The sequence below is a fragment of the Rhipicephalus microplus genome, chromosome X, assembly GCF_043290135.1.
Source record: "Rhipicephalus microplus isolate Deutch F79 chromosome X, USDA_Rmic, whole genome shotgun sequence".
Classification (NCBI taxonomy): Eukaryota; Metazoa; Arthropoda; class Arachnida; order Ixodida; family Ixodidae; genus Rhipicephalus; species Rhipicephalus microplus.
In genome coordinates, this window is record NC_134710.1 from 122,323,979 (window position 1) to 122,345,769 (window position 21,791).

Below are 21,791 nucleotides of genomic sequence, written 5' to 3' on the forward strand. Positions count from 1 at the left end.
CCCCCTTCTTCAGCGTTTTCCAGTCTAGACAACCTCTTGTGTAGTTCTGTCCTCTACTGTACTCCTGTTTGGGAACTGAAGAACGCGAGGAGAATACGAAAAGATGAATGCTTTTTGTTGCATTCTTTGTTGATAAAGCCGGCCCTTTCTCCACCAACAGGCTAGGGGTGAGGAAGATATCAGCTTCATGTGCTAACCTTTTTTTTTTTTCACTTATTTTGCTTTCTCAGTCCTCGTCGCAATTAGCTTTCAATATGCTTTAAGCCTTGGTGTCAGCAAGTTCTCCCATTATTTACCCCCATTTTGTTTTCTCTTGTTCGCTTGAATGCCCCCATCAAGACTATAATGTTTGCTACGCACAGAATCCCCGTCGATGTCAGTCGCTACGAGAGTTCGTCTTAACAGAAGAGGCCTGTTACGCGGTTCGTCTTAAGCAGATTTTTTTGCATTGAGTCTATGGAAAATCAAACAAACACTCCCGTGTTGTTCATCTTAAGCTATAAGCTATAATTCGTCTTAACAGAGTTCGTCTTAAAGGTTCATAGTAGATGATTTGGTGCAACCAAAGTGTTACTGACAACACTTTACATGTGAAAGGCAAATATTTTATTTCTACAGCCTCTCCTCATCTTTCAAGTTCTGTGGAAGCCTTACAGATGGGGCAGACAAGGGTGTGCTCTTTTCGAGTTGAAGTTACAAATATGCCTAGTAGAATATCTGAAATTGAGGATCCTAAAAATCTTGTGCATCTGGTTTTTCATAGTTCCTGCCCAAATTTCAGGTACGAAATGCTGTATGATTTCTAGGCTTGAGCGAATATTAAAATTTGCTTCAATTCGAATTTAAGTTATTGAATATTTCGAAGTATTCGATAGGAACGAACAGCTCTATATAAATCCCCATGTAACTGCCTGTAAGGGTAACTTTTCTGCAGTGTAGCAATGCTAAGCCGTGAAAGCACCTGTACAGAATAAATTTACTCTGTCGCGAAGCTTCCCTTTAAATTCAAAGGGGCTGTGCAACACATTTTAAGCATGGTCAGCAAATGCTGTCGATCAGTAGCCGAGGCTACCGAGGACACGTGAGCGAAGTATTATAGCGCAGCACCCCCCCCCCCCCCCCCCCTCGCCTGACCTACAATTCACAATAAATTCTCAAAATCAGATAAAAACTGCTCTCTTCTCTCGACAAATGACACCACAATGTCAAAAATCGCTCGTCACAGCCTTTGTACCAGCCATTGGCAGATTTGAGAATGGGGCGCTCGGTCATTACTGGGGCGCCACGGGTGGCCGCGACTTGTTCACGGGTGGCCGTGGCTTGTTCACGCGTGGATGCGCGATCACACTGAAAAACCGCATATTCAAAAAAAAAAAAAAAAAAAGAAAAGGGAAAGACTGCTCAGGGTCACGACGCGCACGTCACATAATTTCTTTCTCCATGCCATCTCTCCCGGCTCTGCTTCAAGCGCTTCCGTCCGGATAAGAAGAGAGAATGCATTCACAGCATGTGGAAAATCGCAAACCTCCACTCATACTGTACAGATTCTTAAAGTTTTGGCGGTGGTTAATTTGTGAGGCAATAAGCTTCTTTAGTGAATCCATTCCATGGCTACTTGAAAAGCTTTTGAGAAACCCTTTAAATGAACATGTGATCCACAAACCGATTGATAATTTTTCTAAGCTTAAAAGGTTGTTTTGCTGACTAATACACATAGGTTATCACTTGCATCCTGCTGAAAGTCAAATCCCACTACTTATCAAAGTTGTTTCGACTTCCTTTGAACGGCAAAAAAAAAAAAAGAAAGCAGTTGCATAGAGGCCTTATTTCAATTTTACAAAAATATTGTGCAAGTTAGTTAAGTCATAATACATATGCCCATTTTTCTTTGTACATAATATATTGTATTCGAACTCGATTCGAAATTATTAGACCAAAATTTCTACTCGCTTCGAACCTCAAATTCACTATTCGCACAAGCCTAATGATTTTTATGTTGAAATCAGCATTTTTTAATGTCGATACATTAATAGAAAAAGAAAGGGTTCGACGAATTAGTAACATTCGGACGAATAAGAAAAACTGCAAGAAGCATTAAAGACTGTAGCAGAGCCTAAAAGCAGCTTTGCCACAATACTATAAAAGTCTGATGAAGTGAAGCATAAAAAAAAAAATCTGAATGGGCTACTGTCCATTTTTAATTCATTGTATTTGTCTTTGGGAAGTTCAAATAGTTCGAATAGTGAAATTCTGGAGCAAGCCAAATTGAATAGCAAAGACTATTAAAAAATTCGAATATTTGCACACCCCTAGTTACAAGCAACCAACAAAACTTCGTCAATATGACTTTTGGTGCCAAACAATCTTAGCTAGCCAGAGAAAGGAAGTGAAGATGTCATCTGACTAAGTGTGAAATGGGGGACAATGCCAACTGGAAGCAATCTTTCTCTTTTTTGTCTAACCTTATTTACGAACAACACTGTCATCAGATAGGAACTGATGAGGAGTGGGTGGGAGGGTTCTGATGTCATGCCAGGGGCATGCGGCCCGCAGGCTGCAGGTTGCTGACCCCTGTCATAAATGATTTAATTGTGTATCTGCAGTGACTCACAGCTTTAAAGCATTGCAATAAATTACTCAGTTCATGCAGAGAGCTCAAATCAGTCTTTAAATTACCTTTAGGACTCGATCTACCGGCCAAATGTGTTTGCACAAAATTGTCAAAACTGTTTCAGGGTCCCTTTAAATGGAACAAGTGTTTCTGACAAGATTGGTTTCGTTCTTGCATTCTGCACCCCTGTTCAGCTCTCAGTAAATGGAACTCCTGTTAAATAGAACGAATTTTCCTGGACCCTTCAGGTTCCATTTAATGAGAGTCTACTGTACAGATGAGATATGGTACGAAAATATAGGGAACATGATGAAGCATCAACATGTTGAAATTTCCAAGCAAGTAAGGTAAGTCAGGCAATCCACAATAAATGAAAAAAGTGCAGTAAAATCTACCAGCATACCTTGCAAAAGAAGGAACATTTTAAGCTTGTTTGAGTTGGCATAAAGATAAAAATGTTTTTAGCTAACTTTTCAGAAGTATCTGGATTCCCGCACAAGCTTGCAAATGTGAAGTTGCTTTACAGAAGCAAAAAAGTGTGACCCATGGAGCAATGTTTATACAACAGTAGCTGTAATATAACAGTTATCACATGAGCAGTGCATATTGTAGGAAAAAAGCAGTGTCCGAAGTGCGTGGTGCCTCATAGTGGCTTGATCTTCATGTCACAGAAGTAAAATGTTGTTTTACAAGTGCATCTGCAAGTTGCATGTGTCTACTAAGGAAACTCATACCTGTTGTTTACATGAGACAGATTACTTGAGTTTAGGGATATATATATATATATATATATATATATATATATATATATATATATATATATATATATATATATTTGCAATAGATTTTGCTACAAATTTAGCCTTCACTTCATTTTGCAACAGTTCCTTTGTTGTACAGTAATGACCCATGTGTCATTGAGGCTTGCAGTCTCAGATATTCCTCCACTGGTCAAAACTAAACTGCTGAGAGTACCTGCCACCACTACACAACTAAGAATTAACGAAATAAATGGATCCATATTGTCTTTTTCTCTTTGAACACAGAACAAAGGCAGAGGCTGAAGGGTGCATCGCCTGAAAGTGGCTCCGCTCATGAAACAATTCAGTAAGTAGGGCATAAGCAGCATTGAATAGCTCACGAACTCAAAGTGAAATGAAAGCTAATGTCATCAAACAGATCATTCCAAGAACAAATTAAACTCATGTTCATGTGCAACTTATTTGACAAGCATGTGGTCTATGGCACTGCCTTCTGTGCGGAGGATTTTGCTATATACCATGTCACACATTGCCGAATAAAAATTGTACACAATCAAGTTCACAAGTTAAAAAAAAAAAAAGAAAACCTTACGGTTTACCTGAATCCAACGCAGCCATTACGCTTGCCTCAAGACCATAAGCAATAGCTGCATTCATAAAAGGGGTGATACGCACATCCGACTTTTCAACCAGAGTTCTTTTAATGATGGCATTCATGACACGAAAAAAAGTATCCCTGCAAGAAAAGCCAGTAAAGTAAAACTACTCGTGTTTTAATAATAAGGCACATGTTTGTACTTTTTTTAGCTCGCCATTTTTCAGCTCGCGGTCTATTTAGCCACCATAGATGGCTAAATAGACAGCCAAGTCGACAGAGGCCATCTTAAGTCCCATTCCAATTCTCACGAAGCTGGCAAAATAGACAGCTTTGAGGAGGCAGCATCGAAGACAAAAACAATGCAGGCTGCTCTGCTGTCCGAACAAGATGGTGGCTCAGCCAATTGCTTGAATAGCTCTGATCTCTTGACGCTTCTCCAGATGCTCAATGTCAGTGATGTTCAATTTTTCTTAGATTTGAACACGAAATAGGCTGAAAAAATAACAGTTACATTTGTTTATTTTAGCTTTCTCTTCTCGACGTGAGGTAGCATCTCTTCATGTAGAAGCTGTTTAAACGTGTTCAATTTCTCGGACAACATGGGCTCGATGCTGTCTTCTAAGCTGCCAGCGCAGACTGTCTACGATGCTGTCTAGAATTATAACACAGCCAATATTGTCACTTTTCGATCCCCACCCTTACCTGTACATCGTGCCATCTATATAAGAACCTCAGCGTTAAACACAATTTTGTAAGGACTCAAGCTTTTAATTTACCTGCACTACCACTGAACATTGGTCATTTGAATTATCTTTCAGAAGCCCCCATCACAATCTCTGACCGTAACCATTTTCGAGAACTAGGCAGATATTTTACTATTGCGTAATGACTTCACTAAGCCTGTATAATAGTTTTTAACATTTCCTGTGCTTTATTTTTGTTGCATATTACGTTGTTCTCCCCTCACTTAATGTATCTTTATAGAACCCCTGTGATATATTGTAAATAAATAAACAAACAAATAAATAAACAAACTTAGAGCATGCCTTCAATTTTTTCTTAAGATTTTTGCTATGACTAATGTGCAGCAACAATATATGTCGCTTTCAGACTGTCATATGTTATAAAGGTTAAAGATGAGTATCATGCCAATTTCTACTGTGTTTTCTTGGTTTATCAATTTTTAAATAAATATATCTAAGTGCCTGCACATTGTAAGGGGAAGTGGAGTACATGCAGACAACAACAATATTGGAAGCTTTAGGTTTATGTAATACTAGCAATACTTGCACTCAGTGTATGATGAGACTGCCAAGAGAAGAGGTGGAAATAAGTGAAAGGAAGAAAAAAAAAAAATGGGAACATTAAGCTTCACCTTTAAGAGTTGAACACAACAGCGATATCCTGTTCCTATTGCGCACTTGAAACACTTGGAGCATGAATTTTTTTCGAACTTGCTATGCACCCACTACGTGGCCTTAAAGAAATAGGTGCAGTGTGCCACGCGTAGAGGGATACCGGCTTTAATACATGAAGTCATCATGATAATCACAGGTTCTCATGCCTGATGGCAATGCACGCTTGTACCACGTATTATTACACAGTATTTAATGCTGTATTACAGTTAAAGCTGGATATAACGAAATTGATAAAGTCTTACAAAAATTCGTTATAAAGAGAATTTCGTTATATGCAGGTTCTGTGCGAAAATTCTGAAAATAAATGCCCAAATTGAACAAGAGGGGTACTTAAGAAGAGCTAACTCAAAACACTTATTTTACAGTAAAAAAACTGCGTTATTATTGCGATAGCAATTACATGGACACACTCGCGAGTTCTTTCGTCGCCGCGATGTTCAGTAACAAGTCCGAACTGATGAAATGCCCCCTCCCCCCCACATCGTAACTTTCACCAGCGCGTAAAAGCGCGCAAGCGCTGCTGAAGCACAGATCAAATCAGTCGGCCCATTTCTATCACCTAGAAAGTGCATAGCGTGAAACAATAGGGGGAGGCGGGGGTGGGTGAATCGATTGAGAAGCATTAATGAACTTGAATTACAAGGGCGGTCGAGATCGCTGACACACTTGCTATCTCGGCGAGTATCAGTGCGGTTTCAACGCGAATGAACTGTGTGAAAAGAGCACTTCTCTCTGGGAGAGGCCGTTTTGCTCACACCAGCATTTTGTAATAGTTCCACAATATCCGATCCAAAAGAGTTTGGGGCAGCTTTACTTCATATACCTTCAAAAATATTTTACTATCGCGTTCATTGCATTGCCTTCAATGCCACGTCGTGTTGCCAGAACTATCAGCTAATTGCGAAAGTTACCAGCCTGCAAACTCGCGGCGCGGCGCCAGATGGAAGCGCGTGACTAGTCGACCTCCGAAGAGCCTTCGTCACCGTGGTTTTGGAGAGTTTCCGTCAACGTTTCATCTGACATCCCCTCGATGACGACGACACGGTTGTCCGAAATTAAGAAAAGTCACAGTTTCGTCGCAAGGGCAAAGCAATTGAAGACTGCAATAGCAACAACTTTGAATGTAACGCTAAGAACGGCAAGCAGGTCAAAACGTGCAACGCGCTGCTCACGCACAAATGACGCACGAAAAAAATTCACAGGACGAGAGCAAACTAACAACGTTTACCACTCAACACACTGTTTAAACAAAAACAAGGCACGAAACGTAATCACAGGTACAAACATGACTGCGAACTAACAAGTGCCCCAGTTGTTACTTCGCTGTTTTTGAAAAGTGCACTCTTTTCACAAACGGCGCCTGTCCAGCGAGCGAAGTAATCTTTATGCGCCCGGCACCGAAACGCAATCACTTCGGTCAAAGTCGCTATTTTCCCCACCGAAGGATAAGCGCGCGCGCACAGGCATCTAAACTCCTCCCCCTCCTCTATTCGCGGGGCAAAGTACGCGTGGGAGATAAGCGTGCGTCAGCTTTTTTTTTTTCTTGAGTATACGTACATATACGGTGAATGACGGCTGCGACGGCAATAAATCAGCCGATTCTCCGCATAAACGCTATGGCAATAAAAAAAAGCAAAGCTGAACGTCGTCAGGGGCCACACCATTCACACGCAGTGAAATGATTCACGTCCGCACGGCGTCGAAAACGAAGAGAGAACGACACGGACACAGACACGGATACCGCGGAAAACTATTTGGTAAAGCGCCCTCCATATCCCATTTAACCACTGATATCCTGTCAACGTAGAAATAAGACCCATACGTCTACGTCTATCAATAACATCTAGTCGACATCGCCATAAGGTGCCATCCTTACAGTCTCAAGACCTTATAAATTATTAACGCCATATGCACTTCTCTTCTAGACAAAAACTAGACGTAGCAAATGATGTCGCATATACGTGCTCACAACATCAAAAGCATTGCAGAACTTTCTGTCTTTCAATACCACTTCAGTTGACGTTTAGAATGTTAAGTATATACTCTCACATAGTATCTAGAAAGTGCTCTAACATAAATAGACATGTAATGTTCGAGCGTGCATAATGCACACACTTACATGCGCGAGGAGATTATATGCACGCGAACCACCGTAAAATTAACATGCGTGGTGTTAGAGCTGCTGTATATGATAGTGCAAAATCATGCAAACCGGAAGTATTTTCAAATAAGCACTTTATGGCCTGAGCTGTCGTCGCTTGGCATAACGCAAGCAAAACCACATAAAAAAAAGAAAAGGTGAAGTGGAGAAATAGACAGACATGGAAAAGGGAGAAATGGGAAGACAAATGAAAGGGCAATATAAATAGATTAAAAAAATAGACGAGAAATGAAGACAGAAAAGACTGCAAAACAAAAAAAAAGACAGGAGGAACGAAGCTCAAGAGAAAAAAAAAGGAGACTTCCCAGCTTCGTACTTTCTTTGGGCTTGCCGCGTGTGCTAGAGACCTGTGTTCTCACTGCAGTCTGGCTCTTAGTTGGTGTGCTATACTTATAAAAAGCATCAACACCTTGAGGCCGGCCCTAAATTTGTCGTCTGAAAGCAATCCGGTAAGCCTCACCGTGCCGCGGTGGTCTAGTGGCTAAGGTACTATGCTGCTGACCCGCAGATCGCGGGTTTGAATCCCGGCTGCGGCGGCTGCATTTTCAATGGAGGGCGAAAATGCTGTAGGCCCGTGTGATCAGATTCGGGTGCACGTTGACCCCATGTGGTCGGAATTTCCGGAGCCCTCCGCTATGGCATCTATCCTAATCACGTGGTGGTTTTGGGATGTTAAACCCTATACATATTAATCAATCCAAGCAGCCTCCTGCCTTTGACTCTTTTTATAAAGTACAGCTGAAGGGCAATGGGCAAGATTGCCATGAAACCGCAGGTGCAGCACATCAACTACATGCGGTAAGTGTGCCAAGTGCATGAAAAGCCTTTTATCTACTAAATAACAATGCATATGTATATCCATTGAATGTCTAAGCGCAACGTACCAGCAATTTTAATCGGCCGAGCTTTTCATAGTTGCGGGTACATCTAATCTTTGTAATTTGGATTCGTATGGATATCTAAAAGACGTTTACAATGTCCATGGGAAACATACCATGGATGTCTACACAATATTTGTGGTTCACTGGGATGCAGCGCAGCCCCACATATGTGACGCTATACAATTAAAGTGCGGCACTGCCAATGCGCAAAAGTAGTTTTCGTTTTTATTTTGGTTTGGAGTGGGGGGAGAGAACACACTTGTGCATGCGCGTGCGGCGGAGACAACGTCAGCAACGCTGGCTCGTGGGGTGCAGGCCCGCCCTGATTGACCCGAGCAACAGGCTTTTCTGGTGATAAAACCCTTAACACGTGTTCATAGGTAGTACCTAGACATAGAAATTGTTCATGGAGCAAGCGAGGGGAAAGCTTCCCCAGATCCAAGTTACCCGAATAGATTCTGTGAGAAAAGAAAGGCTTGTCAGGCCTGCCCGCCTGCCTCGCCCTCACCCACGCACAATATCGAGCGCTTGCTTTCGCCTGGTGCTCCGAGCGCGCCGCGCTGCTTCGCGCATTGTCGGGGCAGCCACGGAAGATGCATGCTCGCAGTGCCGTACGAATTCTTTCGCGAGTGGGGGGCAAACCTACCTCCTTCATCAGCTATATATATATATATATATATATATATATATATATATATATATATATATATATATATATATATATATATATATATATATATATATATATATATATTGTCACAATGTAGGAACAGCAGCAGTTGAATACCGGACAACTCACTTTAATTGTACCAGAACACTGGAAACTGATCGGATGAGAACCTTGTCTTTCTCTCTCGCTGCGTGTGCTCTTCGTTGTTTTCTTGGTGCTTCATATTCAACGCGGCATTTGCCCCCCTCCAGAGAGCAGCGTCCCAATGCTTTTTTACAAAAGACGGTGCCGTAGACGTATGGTGCAAATCAGTCCAAAAAATAGGGCTTTATTCGCACAACCTGCACGATTTCTGGTTTTTGCTGGCGAGTCGTCGAGGGGCTGTCAGGAACGACCCCGTAATTAACGTCACTTAGGCATTGTAAAACTGTGTAGGGGCCAAAATACCTCTGCAGCAATTTTTCATGCAGTCCCCGGCGGTGGATAGGACTCCATACCCAGACTTTTTCACCGGACCGATAGACGACATGTCGGTGTCGAAGATTATAATGTTGGGCGTCGTAATTTTGCTGCTGGTTGATTCAAACGCGTGCAAGCTGTCTTGCTTCTGCTCGTTCGGTAAAAGATGCAGCGCCCAAATCAATGCCATTGCAGTCGTGCAGTATCATGGCGTCAAGCATCGTCGTCACGACCATGAAGGAGACTGAATGGCGTTCTTCGTGCAGTTTCTTGCTGCGCTGTATTATAGGCGAACGTGATGTACGGTAGAATATCGTCCCAGTTCTTGTGATCCATGTCAACATACATACTCAACATGTCGGCAATAGTCTTGTTGAGGCATTCTGTTAAGCTGTTGGTTTGTGGATGACAGGAAGTAGTTTTCCGATGGGCTGTTCCTCTGAGCTCAAGCACTATTTTCAGGAGACCGGCCGTGAAAGCGGTACCTCGATCCGTTATTATGATTGTCGGAGCACCGTGCCTCAAGACGATATTTTTTATGAAGAATCATGCGGTTTCGATGGCGATGCCACTTGACAAAGCCTTTGTTTTCGCGTAGCGCGTAAGATAATCAGTGGCAACTATTACCCACTTGTTGCGAGCATGGGAAGTCAGATATGGTCCGAGGAGATCCATTCCAATTTGGGCAAAAGGTACCGTGGGCGCTTGAATTGGTTGTAATAGTCCAGCTGGCTTTAACGGTGGTGATTTTCGTCGTTGGCCATCGAGGCACGTGCGCACGTAATGTTTCACAATAGCTGAAAGTCTTGACCAGTAGTATTTCTGTTGAATTCTGGCCAATGTGCGTGTGTATCCAAAATGACCGGACGTTGACTCATCGTGGCAAGCACTAAGAATCTCCTCAAGGATTGACGTCAGAACAAGTAGGTGGGTACTTCCTCTGGGAGAAAAGTTTTTCTTATAAAGAACACCACTACGTAAGCAGAATGACGGCAGGCTCTTTGCAAATCTTCTAGAAACGGTTGTTGTCCGGCCATTACAAAATTTCACAAGGGGAAGCAAGTCGCTGTCTTCCTTCTGCTTGCACTAAATCGTAGTGGTGTCGACAACTCCTACAAATGCCATGTTATCATCTGCGTCATCGTCATGCTTTATCGGTGACCTTGATAAACAATCGGTGTCGGTGTGCAGCCGTTCGGACTTATACACGACCGTCATATCAAACTCTTGAAGGCGTAAGCTCCACTGTGCGAGCCGACCAGACGGGTCTTTCAAGTTGGTCAGCCAGCAGAGGGAATGTTGGTCGCTGACTACGTGGAAGGAACCACCGTAGAGGTATGGACGAAACTTCATAACCACCCATACGACAGCAAGACACTCTTTTTCTGTTGTGGAGTAGTTGGACTTGGCACAAGAAAGCGTCCTACTAGCATATGCGATCACACGCTCGGCTGAGTCTTGCCACTGGACAAGTACAGCGCCCAAACCCACGTTGCTGACATCTGTGTGAACAATAGTAGGAGCATCCTCATTAAAGTGAGCAAGCACAGGCGGTGTCTGCAGGCGTTGTTGGATATCGTAAAATGCCGCTTGTTGATCGTCGCCCCATGTGAACGAAACGTCTTCTCTTGTGAGTCGTGTTAACGGCGAGGCTATGTGTGAAAAATTGGAAATAAACCTTCGGTATTATACGCATAGGCCAAAGAAACGCCCGACTTCTTTCTTATCTGTTGGCACAAGAAATTTTCTGATGGCCACAATCTTATCTGGATCAGGTCTAACACCTTCATGGCTCACCACATGGCCTAAAGATTGGAGCTTCTTGAGCCAAAATGACACTTCTCTGGTTTCAGTGTCAGGCCGGCAGACCTTATTGCCCTGAATACCGATAGCAGCCTGCTCAGGTGTTCCTCAAATGTTTTTGAAAAAACAGTAACGTCATCCAGATAGACCAGACATGTCTGCCACTTAAGGCCTGACAGAGCGATATTCATTAATCTCTGAAATGTTGCGGGGGCTGAGCACAATCCGAAGGGCAAGACTTTAAATTCATAAAGCCCGTCAGGCATTACAAAAGCCATTTTTCCTCTATCTCGCTTGTCGACCTCAATTGGCCAATACCCACTTTTGAGCTCCATTGACGAGAAGTAGCGTGCATACCTCAGCCTGTATAGTGAATCATCGACGCGCGGTAATGGGTACACGTCTTTTTTTTGTCACATGGTTCAGCTTGCGGTAGTCGACACAAAATCGCAAGCTTCCGTCTTTCTTTTTAACCAGCACTACCGGCGATGCCCAAGGGCTTTTTGCCGGCTGTATGACGTCATCATTAAGCATTTTTTTCACTGGTTCTTGGATTGCTTCACGCTCTTTCAGTGCTACGAGGTATGGGTTCTGTCGTATTGGCCTTGCGGTCTCTTCCGTTATTATCCGGTGTTTCGTCAGTGCCGTTTGACTGACCCCCGAGGTCGATGAAAAACAGTCTTTGAACTGATGCAGGAGATCTACTAGACGCTGTCTCTGCGTTGGTGATAAATCCGTGCTTACGTCAATAGGTGGTGGGGCTGACGTGGCTTGCGGCTTGTTCTGTTGTACTACACAGCACTCGCGGATTTCGGAGATCTCGTCGAAGTAGGCAACTGTGGTGCCTTGTATAATGTGTCGTCGCTCGCTGGTAAAATTCATCAACAGAACCTCAGCTTGACCGCACACAACATTGACGATACTCCTGGCAATTGCTACACCGCAAGAGAGTAGAAGCGTCAATACTTGTTCAGCGATTCCTTATCCAGTATGCTGCGCGCTGCACGTGACCGAAACAAGGCGGCACGATAACGGAGGTAGGTTACATCGTCAATGGCTCACAGATTTTCGGTGTAGCCCTGCGCTTTGATTCGCTGAAAAGGTCAGCACACCATCCAGTATATAGATGATGGCACCATTTTTACGCAAGAAATCCATCTCTAGGATTGCCTGTTTGCAACACTCGGAAAGAATAACAAAATTTGCGACGAAGGATGCATCCTCCTATCTTTATTCTTGCGGTGCACTTTCCGGTAGGTGTGAGTAGCTGCCCTCCAGCTCCTCTAATCTGCGGTCCTGTCCATTCCATTCTAACCTTCCTGAGCTTTTCTACTAGACTCTCACTCATTATTCAGAAGTCCGCACCAGTGTCGACCAATGCCATGACGTCATGTCCGTCAATCGCAATTGCAACATCTGCAGTAACAACCCCATCTTTCACCGAATCATTGAAAATGTGTGTCTCTTCACTCGGCAGTATTGGGGTATTTTCAGCACTTCGACGATTCGCGACCTTCCCCCCTCAGGTCGCTGCTTTTAGTTTACCCGGCGTGGACTAGATCTTCCTCTTGGCATGTCAGTGGTGCTCCGTCTAGAGGATGGAGAATAACGCCCAGAAGAGGGTGAGTGCGACCGAAACCCAGGAGGAACATCTCGCGGGGTCATGACACTCGTGTCGACGTCAGGTGTTTCGTTAAAATGCCGCCGAGGAATAGAGGAAGGAAACCCTGCGATGCGATACGGGCAATACCAAACGATATGGCTTGCTTCCCCACAATGAAAGCACAGGGGCCTACGGTCAGGAGTACGCCAGATGTAAGTATTGCGAAGTGATGGCCACCTCGGCGTTGAAGTTTCTCTGTAGTACCAAGGCGCTGTCAGCAAATGTTGCTGATGCTACTGATGCGGTGTCGGCACGTTCGCTAGCTCTGGGCGGCCTATGTCTGCATAGCTTGTCCCGGGGGTGCTCGTGCTCGGCTCGGGAGGCGAGAGCGCTTGCCTGATCTCCTGGTGCACAACTTCTGTTACTGAGGCAACTGCGCAGTCATTCAGTTTGGCGATGAGCTTCTTGACCTCTTCTTGTAGTTGGCGCAAAGAACCTTTGTCGGGTGTCGTAACTGTGGTCGTGGCTGCCGCGCTGATCGGCGCACCGTGGGTTGGGCAGTCATACTGCCGGTAGCATAGATGCAGTGCGCGTTCGATGGATGTCGTCTCCTTGGAGAATTCATCAACACTTCTAGGCGGGTTTCGTACGAGACCAGCGAACAGCTGCCATTTAACGCCCCGCATGAGGTGGCTAACCTTTTTGGCTTAGGGCATATTGGGATCTGCTCGACGAAACAGTCACGCCATGTCCTCAACAAACATCGTAACGGATTCATTTGGTTTCTGAATCTGTGACTCGAGGAGACGCTGTGCGATTTCTCGTCTTTCAGTGCTCGCGAACGTATCGAGGAACTTCTGCCGGAACTCGTCCCAAGACGACCATACGCGACTCGTAAACCATATTCGAGCTCCGTCTTCAAGTGGAAAATACACATAGCCCAACTTCTGTGTGGTGTTCCACCCGTTAACATTCGCTGTGTGCTCGAATTCACTTGACATTTAACATTCGCTGTGTGCTCGAAGCTGGTACACCTATGCATGCTCGTAACAAAATGCGGAGCCGAATTTCTAGATTGTCGGTGGGGAAAATTCGTTATATCAAGGTTGTCTCCCGCTGTTACTTTGTTACATAGAGGTCACAAATACATGCGCTTCTATGGAGCAATGGCGAGAAATAGAAAAACTTCATCATTTCGGAGAATTCTTTATATGGAGGTTCATTATAAACAGGTTTAACTGTATGACGCATGTATATGGGGCGCATGTGCTTGTAAAACATAAAAGTTACTTTCACTGCATTACCAAGCAGAGGAAGTTATTTTCATTACATTCACAAGCAGATGTGTGGCTGTGTGGTAGAGCACCAGCTTGCCACGCAAACGTCCAGAGTTCAATCCCCAGTCAGGCCCAGAATTTTTTATTATTTATTTTAATCTTTCTGAATTTTTCGGTCATGCACAAGATAGTTTTTCGCTCCCAATCAATCACCCCGATGCCGAAATTTCTACCGTAAGAAACTGAAATATAGGTCGAATTGGAAAAAAAAAATAATGAAAAGTCCACTCTCGTTTTATATACCGGTCATTAGCAGAAAAAAAATGTGGAAGTCACGCAAAAATGGGCAACTGAAATTGAAAGATTTCCATCGCGAGCATCAGCAGCGACACCGTTGGGTAAAGCTAGGCAAGGCCTACAGTGTCCTAGCAGCGCAACTTTGCCTCGGTTATCTGGTGTAAGTCTGCTGTCTTTTTTTTCCTGTTTCCTTCAGAAATGAGTGGTAGTCAACGGCAGTTTATGATAGGCTTTAAGAAAAACGAGTATGCCAAAGTGCACGGCAACCTGGCAGCACAGCTAGAATTCAGTGCGTCGGAGAAAAGCGTGCGATACTGGAGGAGCCAAAAGCAGCGCATCACGTCCTGCAGCAACCAAAAAAAAATTCCGTTTCATTGACGGACTGCAGCACACCCTGAACTGGAAATGTTACTCGCCAGATTCGTTCAGGAGCTGCATTCAAGGTCACTGCCCATAACAGCGGAGTGCATCCGCGTGAAAGCTCTCGAGATAGCGTGCGACTCTGGGCTCACGAGGGTGCAATTCAAGAGATCACCATCGTGGGTGCGCAGGTTTATAAAGCAAAAAGGCTTTGCACTGAAGCGGCGTACTTCAGTCTTTCAGCAAATTCTGCTTCAGTAACGCATCTTATAGAACAAAAGACGATGCACTCTGGGACGTTACTAGTGAAAAACAGATGTCGACGGACTCAAGTTCAGACTAGTCTTAATGACAGCACTTTGTCGCCTTGTGGCGTTAACCTACATAAGATTAGTGTCCAAATAAAAAGAAATGTTACCACAGTACAGCTAGTTGTACTGTGTATTTACCAACGTAAGTGTGCGCTGCGATACTTTGCGATTTTTAAAAATTTCTTTTTCGGAGATTCAAAGCTTGGGGGGGGGGGGGGGGGGTCAACCTATATTTTGGGTTTTACGGTATGAAACTAGCTCTTTAATGCTACCACGTTATTATTACTAACGGCTTGTTCATCACAATAAACAAACAATGTTTGAGTCAACACAGTAGTATTTCTATAAAAAGAAATAAATACAATAGACTCCTTTTAAGACGAACTTAACGGGACCATGATAATTTGTTCATCTTATCAGGAGTTAGTCTTATCAGAGGTGCCCCCAAACACCAAATGCTAACACGCCAAGCGTGCTCAAATATGTTGCTTGAAGACACTGAGTGAAGTATACTTATAATGGGTAGAAAATGAACAAAAAAAAAGCTTTGTTTGGTTCAGCTTGATAAAAACAATGCTTTAAAGTAGAGTATTTAGACAATTTGAATGAGTACTAGATTTTTCGAGTTCATAATAAATATGCTCATGAATAAATTGCTATCACCATTTAACAATAAAACTGAAGCACGACTCTATTTTGACAATTAAAAATATATAAAAAGAGACATGCACAATTTTCCTTCAAATATAATGGAAATATTATTCTTCTCGCTGTTCACCTGCTTAGAGGCTGTTTTAGTGGCTTTGCTATCAATTTTGGGCACTCCTCCATTGCATACCGCTACTGTGACACAGCCAATATATACTAAGTTTTTAATGAAAGTCTGCAAGCTTTTCTTCGAGCTTCCGATATTTTCTTATTTTCAGCCCACAGTGAATGACACGCAGCTGAAGATCTACGTTTAAGCTACTCACGATCACAAGTCTCGGGCGCACAAAAAAGACACGATGGAACTAGTGTGCAAAATGACCTTCCTTTCTCATGCACTTTTATAATGAAAATGGAGCATCATAATTTACTGCATTCCACTACGAATAGATATGATGCCCAAAGGTCCTATGAAAAACAATGCAAACAGACCAAAACATGTGCTCAGGCGCCATCTGACTCCTCTGATGGGAGCGCTAGTGCCGCATATGTGGTTTCCAATTCATGTGCTTATAACGTGCAGACAACCTTTGTTCCTGTTTTCACTTTCATCTGGCTTCTTTTCCCCTCTTCCCTTGCATTTTCTCCTCTAGCTAAGCTCTTGTGTTCTCCTGGTCTTTACTGCACTCCTGTTGGAGAACAGAATAGCACGAGGAAAATATGAAAGGACGAACACTTTTTCTTGCTTTCTTTGCTAATGAAGCCGACCCTTTCTCCACTTAGAGGTGAGGGAGATATACTCGCTTTACGCGCTGACCTTTCTTTTCCACTTATCTCACTTTCTCCTTCCATGTCGCAATTTACTTCCGACGTGCTTCGAGTTTTTGTGCCAGGAAGTGTTTTTGTCCTTTCTTTTGTTCACCTGAATGCCTGCATCAAAACTATATTCTTCGTCGTGCAGAATCCCCATCGCTGTGGGTTGCTGAGAGAGTTCTCCTTAGCTGAAGGGGTTCGTTACACGGTTCCTCTTAAGCAGGTTTTTTTAGTATTGAGTCTATGGGAAACTCTTGTGTAGTTTGTCTTTAGCGAAATTCCTCTTAACAGAGTTCGTCTTAACGGGAATTTACTTTAACACTTAGAAAAGAGATGCAGTAAATGAATTGACACAATACCATTAAGCCTGTTACAGTCATTAGTTATACTATAGCAAATAAATTAATATAAAAATAATTTTGATAAACAGGTAAGTACAGTATAAATTATTAACATCTTAGCATAAACACAAGGCATCAGAATAATTCCAACTGAAATCATCTTGTCTGAAGGGCCACATTGCAGATGCGAGTGTCACTGTATAAAAAGCTACAGACTAAATGCATTTACTTTGGTCTATTTAATAAACATCGACATTATCAGACAAGCATCTCTATATTCTGATTAAATATCAACTTGTATGCTAACTAGCACTGAAGTGGCATTTATATTTTTCACAAGTTACCCAGGCTCACTTGTAGAAAAACATTTATCAAAAAGTGATTACTGTTTAGAGTGACCTTTACATATGAGGACAAAACTGTGATTACTTTTTGAGTGTACTTTGCCTTGACTGTGGTCAAAAACCTTGAAGGCAGCAGATGCTCAAAAATATATATTTGTTGTAAAGGACACCATAAATGTATGTTGCTGCCTAAAAAATTTTCATTTACAAAACATGCAACAAAACTCAGTAGGTAACCTAAAAAGTTAGACCTAAATGTAGGTGCAAAATAATTAGCATAGTAGAAACAAAACTCCATTACAGCAGACTTAGAACGAAATTTCCAAGTGAGTAGTGGTGAAATCTTACAACAAGAGCCGTTCCATCGGTAAGTGTGTAATCCCGCAAGGCTTGCAATGTTCCACAATACAGAATCCTTGAAACTCCGCCCTGAAAGAAAAGGAATGAATGGTGCTACAGCATAAAATGGGGCTTTCAAACAGCATTAAGGTATAAATGCACCAAACATAACGATCAACAATCAATAGATCTTTCTGGGTGAAAATACGCACAAGGTTTGTAGATTAAATTCACCTTATTGGCTAGTTTATTATGACAATATTAAGACATAACTTGAAATTGACATGTGTTTCACAGTAGACATACAAAGCTTGAAGATTAAATAATGACATGTCCCTGCTAGAAAAGTTCATCAACACCCAATTTCAAACAGCAATGCTGATAACGGAGGTTTATTTAGTTTCACACATTTATGCAAATTCAGCGATTTCTGACAGTAGTACAAAGCGTGAATAGATGACACCTGAGTGGTACATATGCTTTATTCTGATACAAGATGCCTCAATTTTAAACTGCAACAATCCTTCACTGACCAAAAATGACTGCACCTATGTTTTTGATGCAATTAGTGTGTATTGCTGTTCATAAACATGCACTTCATATTAAAACAACTTTCACAGAAGAACACATGTATTGCAGTCATGGCCTGCAAATGGTGTCATCTTAGCTCGCTAGGCATTTCTCGAGGCCTCTTCTTTGCCAGCGACTAGTCAAGATTGTGTATGTCAGCCTTGCTTCCTCTTCTACTTTGTCTATATTCCGAAAAAAGCGCTTCGCCTTTAAAGACGTTGTATAATAAACACTGATTTCATGCCATGTGGGCATTGAAATAGTTTGGTGCACAAACACACACACACACACAAAATAAAGCCTCTTGCATCACTGTTCACTTTTACAGCACCATGATTTGCCGCATACTGGGGGTCGCAAATGGAGCATATGAGCAGACCATCTTTAACACAGGACCAGTCGATGGCTGCAAAGCAAGAATTCAGCTGTAAAAATGTGCTAATAAAGGATGCTGAATCAGAAAATCCCTTTGAGGCAAGTAGGGACATTGTCACAGAATACACTCCAATGTCAATGTGTTGAAAGTAACAGTAGAACAAAAAACAATAGACTAACTCCTGCATTGTGAACATGCATAAACAAAGCTTGCTCAAATTTCGAAGCACATGAGCCACATAATGTCTTTTGATATCAATATATTTTCTTCAGATATAAAAGCCTTTAACAATCAATTTGTTTTAGTGAATCAACTCACAGAAGGCGCACTCGGCACATGTAAAAGTGTTGAAACCAGTGTGCAATGCTTCACTATTCGCTCTTAATAATTATCCAGCATGGTAACCAGAATATTTCGTGCTGTCGGTGGGAGCTGGGCGAATGAAATAGGTGTTTGTGTTGAACCTGCTTTGCGAATAAATTGGCATTTCTGTTTTATTTCCATTTTATTGTACCCCTCAGGGCCAGAGGCCTTACAGAGAGGAAGTGGTAACAATGCTTTGACACAAAATCTTGTCTTTACCTTTTTTCTTTTGTCCATGTTTGTGTGCCAATTATCTTTTAAAGGGGCTATATGACACGGTCGCCCATCATAACGTGCTTTCTGGCAAAATATAGAAGAGTGACTATTGTGCCTCCACATGTCAGAAAAATGGACCGTAAAAAAATGTTTAATTGCAAAATGAGCTTTAAAAGTCACCGGCTACAAACCCTGCCCATTGCTAGCAACGTCAATTTTATCATGGCGCCATGTGATTCGTGCAAGGGAACAGTCATCTTACACCTAAGTTTCAGCTGCTGCAAACAGTTCACTTTTCAATGCCAAATTGAAGAAAACTCAACGAACTCCACTGCATGTGCAGCTGACCATGAAACAACATTGTTGGCTGGAATACAGTTGCTTGCAAAACAAGCCACTTGTTAAGTCACCAGTCGCGAGCGCGTCACTTGTCAAACTCTTGGGCCGCTCGTGTGTTTATAAAAATGTTCGCTATAAATTAGTTCTTGACCAAATGCCCTGAAATTTTTCCAGCTTGTTTGCCAACAACCAAGGATCAAACCACACAAGTTATATAAGTCTTTCCAACACATTGCTGTAGCATTTTGTCTTCCAGCAAGGATAAAGCACTCATTAGTGGGGCTAATAGCACTGGTTACCACGCAGTCTGATTTTAGTATTTCAGTCACTTAGCACTACACCTTATAAGCACCTGGTGAGACAGCTTATTTGCTATGGAAGTCTCGCATAGCAGAAAAACTCATGTTCCTGCAAGTTGGTAATGATTTATATAGCATGCACAACACCAGACGGACATACTGCCAAACATAGCTGGTATGTTGCTATGGGACAATCAACCAAAAAATAAACCAATCAAACTTCATGGTGAAACTTCATTGAAAAAATGCTAGGTAAGCTTATCGGTGATTTCATTTACATCAAACTGAGTATTACGACAAAAATTTTTAACTAGAAGCTAAACATTGACATATTCATCTCTCTGATTGGGATAATTAATTTGGACTTGAAAAAAAGGCTTTTTTTCAGCTTTATGAAAGTTAATTTTATAACTACAACATCCTTCAGTTATCATACATGGCCTACAGCTTATCCACATGTTTTCTCACTACAGAACCGAACAAGACCACTATTCTACAAAACTCTTCCAAATAACAGTCAAGCCCCTTTATAACAGACACTGATATCAGAGACAATTGGGTATAAGAGACACCAGTGTGCCTACAGTAAAATACCGGTCGATAAGAAAATGCATACATGACACCCTGCTTATCAGAGACATCTCACAAAAAAGAAAAGAATTGCCACCCGGAGCATGCCTCTTATAATGAAGTTCAACTGTATTAAAAGATAAACGAGATTCACCATTACATAAGCTGTGAACACATCTCCGTAATCTGGTAAAATATAGTGAACAGTATTCCAAATAAAATTCAGTTATTAAATCACTCTTGCAACATATGCTGCAAAAATGACTGAACTTACTGAATGTCATTATATACTGATGAGGATGTAGCATACAAAGTAAGCAAAACTTAAGAGTTGAAGAGCCCCTTAAGCACCTCCAATATTTTTTTTTTCGAACATTTCACATAAACACAAGCATTGTGTGCAGAATGCTGTCATGATAAACGATGCCACACATGGCCGCGCTATAAGCCGCTGGTCCGCCACAAATTCCGAGAAACAATCCATCCTCCTCTCTGGGATCGCTGGCCACAGCACAACGTCGAGAAGTTGAATCTCTGATGCGTTACACAAATCATGCTGTGACTGGTCAAGCAAGAACCTACGCCTTCCAGTTATTCTTCAAGCAGCTGTTCGTGCTCCTTGTTGTTTGTCGTGTTGCCCACGTGTGCCATCTCCGTGCAGCACTTGTTCTCCTTGCCATGCACAGACCTCATGTCACGCACCTACATGCCACGCGAAATAAGGGGTGCATCGCAAGAGCGCAAAGTGGCTTTGGGAGAGAATACTAACGGAGCATAGAGAAGGAAAGAACGATTGCCACATTTTGATAATGAAGCGCGTCTAACTCCACTATTAAGGCATCATTTTGAGAAATTCTCATGGCTTCGTGTCCATTTTAAACTCGTGCACAACTTCCCCACTACACCTAGTTTCGACCTCTGAATGATTTAAAGGCCCTTTAACATTCTAAAGAAGCAAAATAATATTCTCATACCAACGTCACTGCAGGTCAAAACCATGTCTGTGCTGCAGACCCATACGCCTGGAGGACCATTTTTTTGCATCTGACAGAAAGGTACAGAAAGTTTATAACACCATTAAGAAAATCAAACTCAGTCACTTCAAAGCCTAACCGAGTCCCAAGACAAGCTGTAGTTCATCTTTTTATAAATTTCCTTGCGGAGCAAGATGACTTGTTGCCACTGCTATTCTAAGAAAGCTGCAAACAAAAAACACAAAAATACACATATGTCCTAGATTTAAGAAGCCTTGAAACAATGTAAAAAAATCGTAATACATAAAAAGAATACTGTCAATACCTCGAGCGTCTCTTCATTCGATCATAGATAGAAACTAAAGGACTAGTGGCAAACATAAAGCGAG

The 21,791-nt window shown here is 42.3% G+C and overlaps 1 protein-coding gene across 3 annotated transcripts in view; it reads right to left on the bottom strand.

Moving 5' to 3' along the window:
• Window positions 1-21,791, bottom strand: part of LOC119185371 (uncharacterized) — a 120,369-nt gene that overhangs the window by 89,103 nt on the left and 9,475 nt on the right. Inside the window, exons 5-7 of one of the 3 annotated variants that reach the window (XM_075877554.1) lie at window positions 21,403-21,472; window positions 17,705-17,785; window positions 3,972-4,108 (exon numbers count right to left, since the gene is read on the bottom strand). In XM_075877554.1, the coding sequence (XP_075733669.1) occupies window positions 3,972-4,108; window positions 17,705-17,721 (154 nt within the window). In that variant the 5' untranslated portion in view covers window positions 17,722-17,785; window positions 21,403-21,472. Of the gene's footprint in view, window positions 1-3,971; window positions 4,109-17,704; window positions 18,672-21,402; window positions 21,473-21,791 lie in introns of all 3 variants that reach the window. The other 2 variants (XM_075877555.1, XM_075877556.1) reach the window with 2 other exon arrangements.